Source organism: Penicillium brevicompactum (genome assembly GCF_028827555.1).
Source record: "Penicillium brevicompactum strain IBT 35665 chromosome Unknown utg000006l_segment0_segment0, whole genome shotgun sequence".
Lineage (NCBI taxonomy): Eukaryota > Fungi > Ascomycota > Eurotiomycetes > Eurotiales > Aspergillaceae > Penicillium > Penicillium brevicompactum.
In genome coordinates, this window is record NW_026623209.1 from 6,650,727 (window position 1) to 6,666,012 (window position 15,286).

Genomic DNA, 15,286 nt, shown 5'->3' on the forward strand with positions numbered 1-15,286 from the left:
ACAAAGAGGACCGACCCCAACCCCAGTAGTCAAGGATCATTGGAAGATGGATGTCATAGCCGACCGTGGCGACGAGCCGATCGGTCTGGTTCTCACTATCCATGGATCATTCTTCAAGTCACCTGCATAGGCGCGAGTGAGCAGTCTATATATGGATCGATTGACGTCCATGGATCCAATTCTCATCAAGATCAAATTTGCTTTTCCTTCGCAGCCTTTCGATAATTTAAATATTACTCTGAAGCTTCCAAGGCTCCTTCGATCGATCTAGTACAGCGACCCGAGCAATTGATACAATATGGCTCCGGGTATATTAGAGACCAATGACTTGACGCAGTGTTCTTCAAATACAGTGAAGTTGTCTGTCTTTCCTGATGGCCTGCGAACATCTGGACAGCATCCCCCAGTGTACTCGCAGGTGCGACCCCACAAAGATTTCCCCCTGATTCATACTGGGCCCACTGTTTGGAAGCCGGAAGATTACCGGGATTATCCAGAGCTTTGGACGCACAGATTCAGCGCCGAAGAAATTCGGGAGATTGGCAGGGCTTCAGATGAGTTCATTCAGAACGAAACACCTTTGACTGGTATATCCAAGGTATGAGACACGATATAACACTTTATACTCTGTAGTTATCCTGACCTGTGTACAGCAAAACTTCCCACTTCCAAATCTCTCTGTACGACTAGAAGAGCTAAGGAAGGACCTCATCGACGGAAAGGGGTTCTTCCTATTCAGGGGGCTTCCTGTTCGAGAATGGAACCTGCAGAAGTGTGCAACGGCTTACATGGGACTTGGAACATATCTGGGTTATTTCGTTAGTCAAAACGGCCGTGGGCACGTTCTTGGTCATGTGAAAGACCTTGGAGAAGATCCGACAAAGACCGACAGAGTCCGAATCTATCGAACTAATGCCCGGTATGAGTGAACTCTGATCCAGGGGTTTTAAAACAAGGAAATGTGTGAGCTAACCGGTTCATCAGACAATATTTTCATACGGACGGAGCGGATTTTGTTGGTCTGCTTTGTATTGCAAAATCCCTCTCTGGAGGCGAGTCTGATATAGCATCAACGCACCATGTGTTCAACACACTTCAGGAGAGGCACCCCGATGTTGCCCAAACCCTGTGTGAACCCAACTGGTATTTCGACCGCAAGGGCGAGGTATCAGAGGGAGAAGAAGAGTGGATCCGAGGTAGTATATTTTACCTCGAACATGACCGCAGCGATTCACCCCCCCCGAGTTTATGCGAAGTTTGATCCGATGAACGTGACTTCACTAGCTCGCTTTAACTCAGGACCAAATGCACACATCCCCCCCTTTGTCCGAGAAACAGAAATATGCATTGGATGTGTTTGAGAAGACTTGTGCAGAGCTATCCTTGCATATGATCTTGGCCCCCGGTGACATTCAATTCTTGAGTAATGCACAGGTTTTCCATGCACGAACTGCCTATACGGATCATCCACCTGGGGCAGTTGATGAAGATGGTCTCCCCGCCCGCAGGCGACACCTGATGCGACTCTGGCTCGCGGCGCCCGGAGTCCGAAGGCGGGTGGAGACTTCCTTATCATGACACTCTGCAGAAGAAAAGAGGCGGCATTCAAGTAAATGACACGGCACCTGTGTGCCCTTTGGATGCCGAGTGAAATATGGAATACCAGAGAGGCGACCCCTGAATGATGTATTGTTGGCGTCTGTGTTTGCCTGATTGTCAGGCGCCCAGCAGGGTAGACAAGGACTAGATGAGAGAGCTTCCCTCTTTTTTCTCTCCTCGTCTCGAATGCTACATACATTGTCGTACCATAATGTTGATCTGCTTGCTAGGTATGTATGGTAGCCCTGCTGGGCTCTGTTTAGTACATCAAGTCAATTCATGGAGTGTACCCAGTTGGGTTGTTGTTTGGTTCTAATATAGATGTGAGTGTGTACATTGTAGATAAAGTATCACTGAAAAAGCAGGCCCCATCCATGGATCGCAGGAATTTACCTGAAAGACTTGATACGGCAATAAGAGGAAGTAATAGTGCGCCCAAAGTCAACCCAGAACCAGCAGTGTCAATTCTGAGGGAAAGGGAAAACAGGAAGCCATGACTCCGTTTGAGTAGAGGGATTTCCTCCAGCCCATGGCAATAAACCAGCACCTTCAGTTCCTGAACCAACCGCAGTGTCTGCGGGTTGCCATGCCCATCCCAAATCAGACATGAACAAGGTTTGCAACTCTTCTAAACTCGCATGACCCAGCCCTGGCTCATCTGGCACGTCACCCGATCCATTATTCCCTCCACAGGATGACTTATCAACCTCATCGCTCTGATCAGGAAGTATACTACTGGGCGCAGAAGAGGTACGAGCAGTCTCTGGGGCATGTCGTTCTGGGATCGATTTACGCGCCATTCGAAAGATAGTCAACGGATTCAGCACGTAATCGGGGGCACTTTGTATAGGAGGCTCCAATAAGGGCTCGCTGGAGAAGTATGTCAGTAAGCTGATATGGGTCGTGAATGTATTACACTCAGACCTTGGGTATTCCGCTTTGTTGGGTTGATATGGGTCATCGGGAATGATGTTTTGGCAAATCACCTCCGATTCAACACCCGACCGATCGAGCATCGTTTCTGCCGCTGAGCACTGGGAGCAATAAAGCTTCAGAAATGAACCTCTCATGACCGCCATGAATGGGAAAGGGAGCGATCAAATATTGTCTACTAACCAGTGTGTTTGCAATCGCGTTGAGAGATCCCATCAACTTGAGTGCACCAATGTTACTTCGAAGCAGCGGAATTGCAGATAAAGTCAAACGCCTCGTTGATTCCAATTCGGGATCGAGGACTTGTGTCAAGTGGTATATCATGATACGGCAGCTGTCGTACACAATCGTCGGGAGCCAGGAGTCTGCTAACATTCGGGGACCGTGGCGGGCAGTCTGTCCGATAATACTTGCCAAAGCCCGGGCGGCGTCGAAAAGAACCTGCTGGAGGTGGCGAAGAAATTCGTGTTGTTCGGGTGGAAATTCAAAGGCCGCTCGGAGCTTGTAGAGAGCTGGCGCCCCGAGTCGGTACAAGTCGCAAATAGTTTGGTAATGTGCACAGTGTAGTACACAAAGAGCACCCAACTGTGACGTATCTTTGCGAATGTAAATCGCCTCTGGTGAAAATTGTAGACTGGGAGGCAGTGAGGAATACCACAGTCTGCACTCTGAATCTAAGACCGAGAACTCCGATCTGGGGTCCCAAGGCACCATTGCATTCCCCAGGTGCTTGATATATCTGCTCCTCCGTCAATTTTCTCAAGCAAACAACGGGACAGCTTATCCGAGCAGGCACATACCTCAGCACTCTTTTCCGAATCGAGATGTGTCGGATGAAGTATGCCATGATCCCCATATTAGGGAGAAGGGTGTCGGTCTCAACGTGGCCGGGTAATATCTTGAGCCAGCTGCCTGGGGCAAGAGTTTCGGTAAGACAAGGCACTTGTTGGATGAAATTCCGCTCGTTACATGGAAGTTGAATCTTTATGTCCCTTTCTTCCATCAGGGTTAGCTGATCAACTCCACTACCCACAAGTGCATCCATGATATAACAACTCCACATAAGACGTCTCCGGGACTCTTTCTCAGTCACTGAAAGCCCCTCTTCGGTATCGTGACACAAAATGTCAGTGTTGTATTCGAGGTTGATCTGTAGGGCCTGCGTCATACGAGTGGTGATCCCACTCAGCATGAACGCGTTCGCGAAATTGCCCATGCGAACCGCATAGTCATGCAGCAGCACAGCAGCCTTTGTGAATCTTCAGTTTTAGTTTGAACAGGAAACATTTGCATGGTCTCCGTAGGGAACGCACCATCAAGTTTTCAATTGTAACTGTATCCAATGCTTCAAGTATAAGCCGCTGAGTTATCTTGGCCCACTGCGAGCCCGCAGAAAGTACAAGCTTTGGTGAAAGAGCTGAAATTGTCTCACTGTAGTTCAACGCAAAGAATCTGCATCAAACCAGATAGATAAGCGGCCGTGCCTTTAGTTAGGATAACAGTGTTTTGGGCTTACTGAGCTCCAAGTGCGCAAATGACATGCAGAAGGGCATGAGTTTGGTATTCGTTGGACAGATCTCCGTCCAACCTTTGCAGAAATGCAGGTTTGTGGATGAATGTGAACGCGCGAAGAGGATGAATGTTGTTGAAATATTCATCAGCAAGTATTCTGATCCTAGCCGGCGAGGGAAGATCGGACAAAGATAACCTGGGGCCATATCAGTTGAATTGGAAAAGGCAAAGAACAATTCGCCAACTCACCAATCTAGAGGCGACGAGAGCACCTCCAGTCTTTCCGCGGCAGCAAACGGCTGCTGTGAAGGAGACAGAGCTTCCAAGGATGCCAGAGCACTGGTCTGACTTGATGCAATATTTCTAGGCGAGTGGGAAACCAAAGGCGTTACTGGGGTACATGTCTCGGGATGGTTGGTGGCGTTCAAGTTAATCCTCCGTATCCAAGTAGGCTGTGACGACTCTGCGTACACACATGGCACATCTTTATCTTGGCATCGTTTGCAAGTCGGTCGTGCCCCAGAGCATTTTGTTTTTGAGGCACGACACGCAGCACAAGAGCGATAAGTTCGCTTTTTTCGCCAACAGTCATCGGCCAAAACCCCACTAGATGCTTGTGGCTTCGGCGATGTGGCATAGCCAGAACAAATGAGCCTCAGCCGAGAGCAATTGTCACATTCGCCTGGCCTTTCATCACATTTGACCTGAGAATATGCGAGTCAATCTAGATGAACTTTGGGTTCAACAGCTGAGACTTCTCACTTTTCGGGCACGACAAGTGCGACATCCTGAGAGGATTAGCCATGCTTGTCTCATGGAATGATGCTGTCACCCACCAAAGCGCGATCGTGATGTTTTGCTGGCTCCCATGATTGATGCTTATGCCGCTTGTTTTCAAAAAAAAGAGGCATGGAATGAGTATCGGAGTATCGGCGGGCGGTCGGCTAATGTTATGGCGGGATGTGCATGCTGAATGACGCGAAGCGGAGAAAGTGGAGATTCCCAGGACTCGTGGATCTTGAGGCGCGTGCTTATTCCTCTTATGTACTCGGTACTTCGTGGTCCGCATGGAATGCTCCCCGCGATCACTCTTTGAGTCCTGTTGCGCCTTGCAACGTGGTGCACGTAGAATTCAACGTCACCCCGTATTGTCTCAGTTTGAAGTGATTTACGGAGTAGTTTGCAGATACTCGGTGAGGTGGAGATTCGGCGTTAAACCTACGGACAATTGGTTATGCACATGGTAGAGATCAACCATGGAAGTTTGGAAGAATGTCCTCCCCATATGCGTGGTCCTTCAGGGGCTCGAGGTTTGCTTGGGTGAGCGTCCATTGCTGCCCATCTGACAGCCAAAGAGAGGGTGGATTTGAACGGCGCTGGTAACCTTGAAAAGTACGGAGTACTCCGGAGTAGCCCCTGAGGCCCTTTTTTGACAGGACGCGATAAGCGATAAGCGATAATGGATAAGGGACTATCGATACCTAAGACGAGAGTGACCTCGGGCGCAAAGCCCTGGAGTACTGCCCGCGCAATCTATACCGCCTTACATACCGCTTTGGCCCCCACGCGGAGGTTTTACAACTTTGCTTACTTGCTTTGCTTACTATCATATCTTTGGTCAAGAAATTTCTTTACTTCATGTCGACATGGGATCAAAGACTGCTGAAAATGAGAGTCAGGGAGGCGGAAGTACATCATATTGTTATCCCGAGCATCATTGGGACCAATAACTAACTTCTGGTAGACGCTCCTCCCAGCTCGACTAAACTCAATGCCACTGGCGGAGAACCCAGAGGAGTTCATTTGTCCCGGGATGGTGATGGGTCACTCGGTGATGATGGCGGCGACGATGACTCCGATGGCGATGACAACACCGGTACTTTGGCCTTATCGATGAACCAGGGATCTGATCTACCATCCGTTTCCAAGAAGAAGAAACGCACCAGGAGTAAAAAAAATCGAAGAAGCGACCCTTGGGACAAACTTCACCACCACGAATTCCTGTTCAGGATTTGTTCCCTGGCGGTAGGTATCCACACGGCGAACTGCAAAGTTATGAGCCTATGGTTGAGAATACCGCTCGCGTCACTGCCCAGGAAACGCGCTCCAAATCTCGCCATCACCTCGAAGATGATGCCTTCCTAGACGACTACCGCAAGGCAGCCGAGGTCCACCGTCAGGTCCGACGCTGGACGCAAGACACTGTTCGTCCGGGACAGTCGCTCACGGAAATTGCAGTAGGCATAGAGGATGGGGTGAGAGCGTTGCTTGACAATGCCGGACTTGCTCCTGGTGATGGCCTTATCTCAGGGCTGGGATTTCCGACGGGACTCTCTCTTAACAACTGTGTGGCTCACTACACGCCGAACCCTGGTCAGAAGGACGTGCTCCTCAACTCGACTGATGTCATGAAGGTCGACTTTGGGGTTCACATCAATGGTTGGATTGTTGATAGTGCCTTCACAATGTCATTCGATCCAACCTATGACAACCTACTTGCTGCCGTCAAGGATGCAACGAATACGGGTATCAAGGTAAGTGAAGTTCTCTTTACATATTGGAATCACCGCTAACTATTTAGAACGCCGGTATCGACGTTCGTATCAGTGACGTCAGTGCTGCTATCCAGGAAGCCATGGAAAGCTATGAAGTGGACATCAAGGGGAGAACAATCCCTGTCAAGGCGGTCCGCGACCTCAGCGGACACAATATTGACCAATACCGCATTCACGCTGGCAAGTCCGTGCCATTCATCAAAAAATTCGGACAACACCAAGATGGAAGAGGGCGAAATCTTTGCCATTGAAACTTTTGGAACAACCGGTCGTGGCTACCTCCGGGACGGGGTACGATTATATCTTTGCCTTCGTCACATTCAGCCCACTGACTTGTACATCTAGCCTGGGGTTTATGGATACGGAAAATCCCCATATGCGCCGAAAAAGATCAACACGCATCTCACCTCGGCAAAGTCGTTGTACAAGACAATTAGCGAGAATTTCGGCACAATTGTGTTCTGTCGACGCTATCTCGAACGTCTCGGAGTGGATCGTTATTTGGCAGGCGTAAGTTACCATGACTATCATCACTGAATCATGAACTGACCTTAGCTAGATGAATTATCTCGCATCCAATGACATTGTTGAGGTCTATCGGCCTCTGATGGACGTCGAAGGGTCGTATTCCGCGCAATTTGAACATGTACGTGTATCTCATGAAATGGGAAGCCCATCACTAATGTTTGCAGACTATTCTATTGCGTGGATCATGCAAGGAGGTGATCAGCCGTGGGGATGACTACTGACCTCGGGGTTGTGATTCAGAAATCCGTCGGCTCGCCTGCTTAGCTCACATTTGTTTTTGTTGTTTTTTGCTCGGAGTTTGATGCCATTCAACATGGTACGGACTCCCCCACACAGTCATTACCGAATATGTCAAATGTCGAAGTATGTCCATTATATATGGAGCTTGCTACCTTGGCTTTTGGCCTTTAACAACTCAATCAGACTCTTTATCTCTATTGAAGCCGAATTCAGCAACCTGTCGTTGAATTCAGCAAGTACTATGGCTTTAATCGTCCTCAACAGTCTGTCGCGGTCGCTTCAGTCACCCACTTAGTCGACTAAGATTCACGTATGAGAGACAACCTTGGAATACGAACACCAGCGTCCGTCCACACCCGGCCAGGTGGCTAAAGCTTCAAATTTAGATACTGAAGTGGAAAGAGCGCGCTGGCGGTCTGACATCGCAGACAAGACGACGGGGGTGCTCAGTGCTCGGCGGGAAGGGTGAGACATGCAAAGCCCTAGCACACGGCCCGATTAGGAAGTAGATGCTGTTTTGCCAGAGAGGTATTGAATGCTTGGATTGCTATGCTATGAAAACGGGGCTAGAAATAGCCCAGGGATGCCTGAGGCACAGGTGGGAGCGGCGCGGTTTCCCCACTACAATACATATCGGACATTCCAAGGTCCCAAGGGTTCAAAGAGATGTCGCACTTGCCCCCAGGGCCACTTGCAAAAACCCGGAAGGTCAACTGAAATATACAATCCCGCCTGAACCTTAGAACCTCCGGAACCAAGGTTGGGTTAGCTATTATTGTGGATTCTGTTTGTGACTGTCGTTCTAGTTTGCCTTTGTACTATACCTAGATATTCGGCGCAACTCCAGGGCTGTGCCAGGCAATTCCATGGATATGGTCCTAGATTGATGTGTTCCAAAGTTGGGAACTAACCCGACAGCCCGGCGTGAGTAATTGCAGGTTCAAACCGGACCTCGGGAACATTGTGAATGGAATTGCCCAGGTGATTCCAAGGTTGGTGCGGTTATAGCTCATGTACCTAGGTATGCGCCCTGGAGTGAGTGAGAAGTGGGTGACTTCTGTGACCGGGAATGGGTTGCACTCAATTGATGTGGTGTTACCAACTTTTCCAGATGTCGATCTGCAATATATAACCCGTGGATCACCCCGCTACTTCCAAGGTTTTTCTTGCGACCGAGTGCTAATGCCAAATATAATATGCTGGAGCCGATACTTGCCATACCCTACTCCATAGTGTGTGCTCTATTTGGTACGGTGATCTATAGTCAATCACTGTTACTAATTATCTGATGATATTTAGGTATTGGTGCAAGCATACGAGCTTTCGAAACATCTATATAGACCATTCTCTTTGACTTTGCTCATATAGTAGGTGGTACTTTCCATGAAATTCTAAAGTTTTCCCGAGGTTTAGGGTTGCTATCTTTCCACCAGCCTATTTGGCACAGCTGCCACCGTATGAGATAGATATTGTTGGCGCATGTGCTTGCCGGGTTTACTAGGCTCCCCGCAGATACATGTAGATAGAGGGAGCGAGCTCTCTTCCCTTCTTTTATTGTTCTCGTCCCACGATACACTACTTTATCCTGTCTGCTCCCTCTCTTCGATATAGATTCCAAGGGTGTACGTTTTGCAAGGTCAGCCTCAAATATTGATCACGTATGGGGCATAAAATGGTCATCTCACGAGTATTGAGAATAGCCTCGAAACATGCGTGGAATTAAGATCTCTTCTGACAAATCCCTCTGAGAACTACATGTGTCTGGTGGGCTGTATGCGAATGAAGCGGGCCTTGGCACTTGGGCGGAATGAAGATCAGGGAGATGAATTATGGAGTGCGTATTTTGTAATCGTCACGACAAGGCTGATCTACTGGGAGAAGAATTGTGGAGTGCGTATTTTGTAATCGTCACGACAAGGCTGATCTACTGGGAGAAGAAAACAATAGCCGAGAAAACAGGAGATTCAGACCGTCAAAGCAAAAAGAGACGGGAGAAGAATAGAAGAGGGAGCGAGGGAAAGCGAGATCAGGGCTGTCAACTAGATCATCTGACCACTAAACCACCCAATAGTTATCGTGAAGTTGGCCCCTAGAGTAAACGAGAAGCCCTATCTAGCTATCATTGTTGGCACAAGACCAGGCGGCTGAGCCCCCGGTTTTCTTGTAAGATGCATTTATACTCACAACCGAGCTGTAGGTGCCACCTATTGTCAAGAAAAAAGCCAGCCATAATCATGAAGACACACCAAGCAACCTTGATAGACCAGATCAAAGACCTTCGATGCCTTCCGGGCCCCCAGTTGTCATATAGCCACATGCATCCCATGGGCTGAAAGCACAGGGGAGTTGCGAGAAGAGCACCGACAAGTGAAACTAAATCACTAAACACAGGGATGCTGCTTGCAACAATATGCGCAACTGTGACTATTGTGAATGTTGATCCGAGCCATGTTACCCAGTGAACTGTTGTTTGTCCTGTCAAATGCCTGGTACCCCGTAGGATGCGAATGAAGACATGTTTTGCGGGCAACTTGCGTCTCGTTAGTCAAGATCCGAAGAGAGTCCTGGGCCTCATATATTCCCCGTTCAATAGATACTCACATGTAGTAGCAAAATTGCGGAAACACAAAGTCCCGGGAGTGCGAAGCCGTAGCTCACTTTCTTCACCAAAGGCCCAGCTGAACCGAGTGCTGGGATGCAACATGAGACCCGCAGTAGTAGTACACAACTGTTCCAACGACAATGTAAATAACGGTGACAAGCAGTTGACATATGGCCAAGGCTCGGTTGTATAATTGGGGATCACGCATTTCTGAAATGATGTTAAAAAACGCCGGCGTCCCAGCATAAGTTAAACAAATGGTTGACACGGCAGTCATTGCTTCCACAAAAGTTGGATCTCCAACCAGCTTGTAATCGGACAGTGGAATACCACCATCAATACGCGGTGGATGGCCTTGAACACCAACAGCAATAGACCAACAGCAATAGTAACAATGAAAACTACCATGTAAAGGTCAACATCCCCACAACACCACTGAAGGGTGTGGTTGGACATACCTGCAATAATGATACATGCTGTACCTATCCATGCCAGCCAGCTTATACGACCGAGAGTTTGTATGCTCGAAAACGTAAATGCAATGATAGCAGCAACTGCTACAAAGACCGCAGTGCAAGTGCCGTGATCAGTCAGGGCGTTGAATGAGATTGAGATACTCAACAAAGCAGATCCACCAGAAAAGATCCAGTCTTTCATCAGTTAGCCCGATGAATCGATTCTGCGGTTCTGAAAAGGCTTGATGCACTCACAAAGTGTGTAGGCCGCGCCAAATAACTCAAATCCAAAACGCCCGAATAACATTCGCCCAACATCATCAATACCGTAAACACTCGGATGGCGAATTTTGAAGACACCTATCATCCAATTGGACCATGTTGTCATTCCGGCAATGACTACGAGGAGAACGATTCCCGGAATTATTCCAAGGGTGTCAAACACTTTGGGCATTGAAAGGACGCCTAGTCCAATCTGAGTTTTGATCAATAGGGCAGTTGTTCCTATCCAGCTCACCTGATTAGAATTAGTATAATAGAACAACCGAAAGAAGGAGACCAGTAAATCAATGGTGCTCACATTGCGGTAGTTTGTAACACCTTCTTGTATCTCTCCGAAGACAGCATCATCTTGGATTGTCTTGCTGGCAAACACTTCCCCAACTTGTGACTGCGTCGGTGCAATCTGCTCTGAGTCCAAATTTTGATTGCTTTCTTTCTTCATGTTGATTGTTTGGGAGATAGATAATCGCAGACAACGAAAATCGGCCGTTTTGGACAAAGGATTACCTATATATCTCAACACCCGAACCTGGTTTCTAGAACGTAAGCCTCGGGCTCATCAACGCTACAGCCTCTCCATTTCTGTATTAGTGGAATTTGACCCCGGTAATGGAGTGCGGGGAAAGAGATAAGCAATATAGAAACTGCTTCCGGACGGCCAGAAATGGAGTTCAAAACGTCACTTTACAAGTAGAAACTGAAAAATAAGGGCGATCCTATTGGTTGCGGTAAATTTTCACAGGTAGATATCAATATGATATTGTGTGGGGCACCACCTTGTTCAAGTCGTTCCGACAGACGAGGGCAAGTCGGACCGAGAAAGCCAGTATTTTGGCCATTCTATTATCCAATGTGGCTACCTGTTTAATGACAGCATTGGACTGGTAGCTCAATCCAGGTGACTTGAAATATGTCTGTGCCTAGACTTGATACATATCTCCATCATAGTTGACGTATATCTACTAAGTACGGAGTACTATCACCATAGTCCCAAGGACACAGAGATAAGGAAAGTGGTTCCGTGGCTTATGTGCCCCCGATCCCACCATTCATTAAATATCTGGAAACAAAACGCGAAATGAAAAGAAAAGCTCCTTGTCAGTGAATTCCAGCGGGTAGATCAATCGATCAAAAAGTGATCCTGCTACAATCACTCGGCAAGTTATATCAACTGGCTCCAATACATCAGCTTAAGGAGTGTCTACTATTAGGAATGAGGCAAGAATTTCTTAATTAAAGGCGGCTGCGAGCTTTATCAGGACAAGCAACCAAGTCCACAAGCTCCCTGACTTTCAGGGCTACCCCATAACTGAAGATGTATCCTAGCCCAGCAAACCCATAAGCATGGACTGTATGGCCATCGGTCTCTAGACGATATCCACCCTTTCGGCCAGGCCGAAACGCCACTATGTCCTTCTGGACATCAGTTTCCAAATCGATCGCGCCAATTTTTCCCTCTGTAAGCTTTCCGACACGTCGAAGAATGTCAGAACGCAGACTTTCATCTACATTGCGGTCTGAGCTTCCAGGCTGGCTTACTCCACCGATAATTGCACCGTGGGTGAACATCCGAGGAATAACATAGGTATAGTGTGAGCCTTGGTGCATCTTCAACTCCTCGAAGTCTGTTGTGACAAACATGGTCTGGCCCCGGATAGCCATAACGTTCTTGTCGTTCGCAAGAGTGAATGCACCGAGTCCCGATGCATGCACCATAAATTTGGCTCCAATGATCCTCTTCGCTTCCTCGATGGAACTAAGCGTCCTTCGAATGAACTTCACACCACGGTCTTTAAGCTGCTTTTGAATCCATGGCAAAAGAAACTGAGGATTGATTGTCATTGAGGTGTATGTGAAACCAAGTTTGACCCCTTCAGGAAGGTTGTGGCTGGCGATGCGGCGATAGCGCGGCACCATAGTTTTGTACCAAATAGACGAATCGTCATCACGATCGTCATAGTACTCAGTTGCTTTGACAACCTGGGAGCGATGTGAGTAGGCAAATCAACACCAAAGACCCGGAATTCACTCCTGCGTACCTGAACACCGCTGGTCGGATCTCTATGAGCTAGAGCCCAGAAGTATTTGAAATTCTCGGTCTGGAGAGAATGGCCGCCGACATCTGGATGAGGATAGATTGATACACCAGCCCTATGTTTGAGTTAGTGAAAGTTGCAGATGAGGACCTATCATTATCCCCTCAGAGCCTCACCAAGGGCTTGCCCAGTCCTGCGTCTCATCACCCGGCAAGTCTCTCGCAATAATGGTCACCCTGTAGCCTGCATCTGTGAGGGTTAAAGCAGATAAGAGCCCAATGATCCCAGAACCAATTATGCCGACCTCCATTTTCAACGATGAACTGTACAAAGGATTTGGACTTCGAGGGAGCTCACCCCAGGAGTATTTACATGACCAGCGATCGAGATGGGCGGATCGACTACCTCTGCCGAAGCTGCCGGAACCACCTGCCCCCATTGAGTTGCTCCTCTTTTCCCCCGCAATCTTCTTTTCGTGGGGCTGTCAGCATGGTTTGCTTTAGCGTACAGATAGCGTGAGGATCGGCGTCTACGGGGCATCTCTCAGGGTAAATTTGCTTTTGGTAAATGCTATCTCGTTACTCGGTCTCTTCGTCTGATTAAATCTTACTTCATACCTAGGTACTGATTGGTTTATATTAGGCAAAATGCAGGTCCTATCCACTTCCACAATCACAACCTTTCGTAATAAATTTTATATCAGCCGATAGCTGAGGACTAGCTGTATTTAAGTATTTTCTTTAAATTATAATTGACCCTCTTATTATAGAGTTATAAGCATTCAAAGTTGGTCAAATTTTGTATGGTATCTAAGTTGTGAGATACCTTAGGTTATAGTGTTAATTGTATCTGAATTTCTGTTATATATGCTAATTGTATTTGAATTTTTGTTATATAGCTTTCTCTCAACTATCTTCTAGTCGATTTTTATAAAATTTTAAAAATAGACTGAAATCTTTTTTAGATATATTATATTAAAATCTAGATATAGAGAGACCTTTTTAAAAGGATGAAAAAGAATGTTCAAAATTATAGTATTTTATATATCTATATGATATTAAGGATTAAAATCTTAATATTATTTTATTTTAAAGGAATTTAATTAAATCTTAACTAATATTTATTAAGATTAATAATATTATATTTTAAAAATTCTAGATAAAGTTTTATAATTATATTTATAGTTTTATTATTACTAAATCTTGATTTTAAATCTATATTAACTATCTTAATTTTATATTATCTATATATAAATATATCTATAATTATTTTTAGTTTATTCTAGTTAATTTAAATCCCTTCTATTTCTATTAGAATTAATATTTTATTTTGTAATATAAACTCTTTAATATTCTATATTTTATTTTTTAGATTAATTTATAATTGTACTATAAATAGTTACTCTCTTTTTTAATCTAGTTATTAGATTAATATCTATTAATTATAATATTTATTTTATAGTTAGCTTAATTATATTATTTTAATAATACTCTATAGTTGTTAGATCTTTTTAGTTTTAGAAGTACTCGATAGTGAGAATTAGATTATTATTTTTAAAATTAATTAATTATTTTTTTTTGTTTATTGTTTTTTTTACTAGCTTTTTTAACTTGATATCTTATTTTACTTTTTAATTATTAATCTTTTTATTATAAGATTTAATTTATTTTTTTAAATGGATGTTTTATGATAATTTTAAACTAATTATTTAATATCTAGTTTTATAATCTCTAATATTCTTTTCTCTAATATTATATAAAATAGTTAAGAATTAGTCTGAAAAATATATATTATAGATTGTAAATATTATCTTGATATTACTATATTTATTATTTCTAATAATATCTAATTATCTTTAAAGAAATTAAAGTAAGATAAGTTATATATTAATGATCTAATCTAATAGAAGTCTAATAAATATCACGCTAGACAACCAAGCTACATATACTGCAGCTTAAACCCACATAAAGGCATAAGAAGACGCTCATATACACACTAGATTAGCTTTTAAACCACTTCTATCTTATGCAAATCTTTAAGTTAATAATTAAACCACAACTATACACACAAAAGTAAAGCTAGCAGAGAATTGAGTAACTTGTAGTTGGTAGTATATATTATATCATTATAAGGCCTAACTCCAGATCGCCTCTAACACTACCAACTAGCTATAGGTGTTAATAAGTTATATTACTATCTTCAAGTCTTGATTCTTCTAAGTCTTTTAATCTAAGTCTTTGAATGTTGATTTAGATGTAAAGATTGTGGAAATCTTATTATCTATAATGATTTTTAATAAATCTAAGTATTGTTTACTTTATTAAAATAGTAAAAATATCTAAATTCAAAGAATTAAACTAAAAGTTTAAGGGAAACCATGATTTATAATATATAAAGAGAGATTATAGTATTTAGATATATATTTTTACTATAGATATAACTAAAATATATAAATATAGGATTTCTATATTACTATTATCTACTTTTATAAATTTAATTAATAAAATAATAGTAACTCCTTATATAGATCATTAGGGATTAGGG

General features: G+C 44.6%; 6 protein-coding genes across 6 annotated transcripts; 2 read left to right on the forward strand and 4 right to left on the reverse strand.

The window, feature by feature from the left end:
• Window positions 1-298: 298 nt before the first annotated feature.
• On the forward strand, window positions 299-1,651 carry N7506_010744 (TauD/TfdA family dioxygenase; the record flags this gene model as incomplete). Its single annotated transcript, XM_056960037.1, has 5 exons — window positions 299-587; window positions 691-919; window positions 985-1,255; window positions 1,285-1,479; window positions 1,547-1,651. The coding sequence occupies 5 exons, from the start codon at window positions 299-301 to the stop codon at window positions 1,649-1,651; spliced, it is 1,089 nt and encodes a 362-aa protein (XP_056809427.1).
• Window positions 1,652-2,060: 409 nt separating this feature from the next.
• On the reverse strand, window positions 2,061-4,636 carry N7506_010745 (fungal specific transcription factor domain-containing protein; the record flags this gene model as incomplete). Its single annotated transcript, XM_056960038.1, has 8 exons — window positions 2,061-2,469; window positions 2,524-2,633; window positions 2,716-3,274; window positions 3,333-3,781; window positions 3,846-3,984; window positions 4,049-4,240; window positions 4,294-4,435; window positions 4,516-4,636. 8 exons carry the CDS (start codon window positions 4,634-4,636, stop codon window positions 2,061-2,063), a joined length of 2,121 nt encoding a protein of 706 aa, XP_056809428.1.
• Window positions 4,637-5,690: 1,054 nt separating this feature from the next.
• On the forward strand, window positions 5,691-7,348 carry N7506_010746 (uncharacterized protein; the record flags this gene model as incomplete). Its single annotated transcript, XM_056960039.1, has 8 exons — window positions 5,691-5,733; window positions 5,789-6,069; window positions 6,105-6,578; window positions 6,626-6,787; window positions 6,822-6,890; window positions 6,945-7,109; window positions 7,159-7,245; window positions 7,292-7,348. 8 exons carry the CDS (start codon window positions 5,691-5,693, stop codon window positions 7,346-7,348), a joined length of 1,338 nt encoding a protein of 445 aa, XP_056809429.1.
• A 2,138-nt stretch (window positions 7,349-9,486) lies between these two features.
• Window positions 9,487-10,215, reverse strand: N7506_010747 (amino acid transporter; the record flags this gene model as incomplete). The annotated part of the gene is made up of 2 exons (XM_056960040.1): window positions 9,487-9,904; window positions 9,965-10,215. The coding sequence occupies 2 exons, from the start codon at window positions 10,213-10,215 to the stop codon at window positions 9,487-9,489; spliced, it is 669 nt and encodes a 222-aa protein (XP_056809430.1).
• A 27-nt stretch (window positions 10,216-10,242) lies between these two features.
• On the reverse strand, window positions 10,243-11,148 carry N7506_010748 (amino acid transporter; the record flags this gene model as incomplete). Its single annotated transcript, XM_056960041.1, has 3 exons — window positions 10,243-10,619; window positions 10,680-10,941; window positions 11,005-11,148. The coding sequence occupies 3 exons, from the start codon at window positions 11,146-11,148 to the stop codon at window positions 10,243-10,245; spliced, it is 783 nt and encodes a 260-aa protein (XP_056809431.1).
• A 791-nt stretch (window positions 11,149-11,939) lies between these two features.
• On the reverse strand, window positions 11,940-13,052 carry N7506_010749 (FAD-dependent oxidoreductase; the record flags this gene model as incomplete). The annotated part of the gene is made up of 3 exons (XM_056960042.1): window positions 11,940-12,686; window positions 12,746-12,857; window positions 12,919-13,052. The coding sequence occupies 3 exons, from the start codon at window positions 13,050-13,052 to the stop codon at window positions 11,940-11,942; spliced, it is 993 nt and encodes a 330-aa protein (XP_056809432.1).
• Window positions 13,053-15,286: the final 2,234 nt, after the last annotated feature.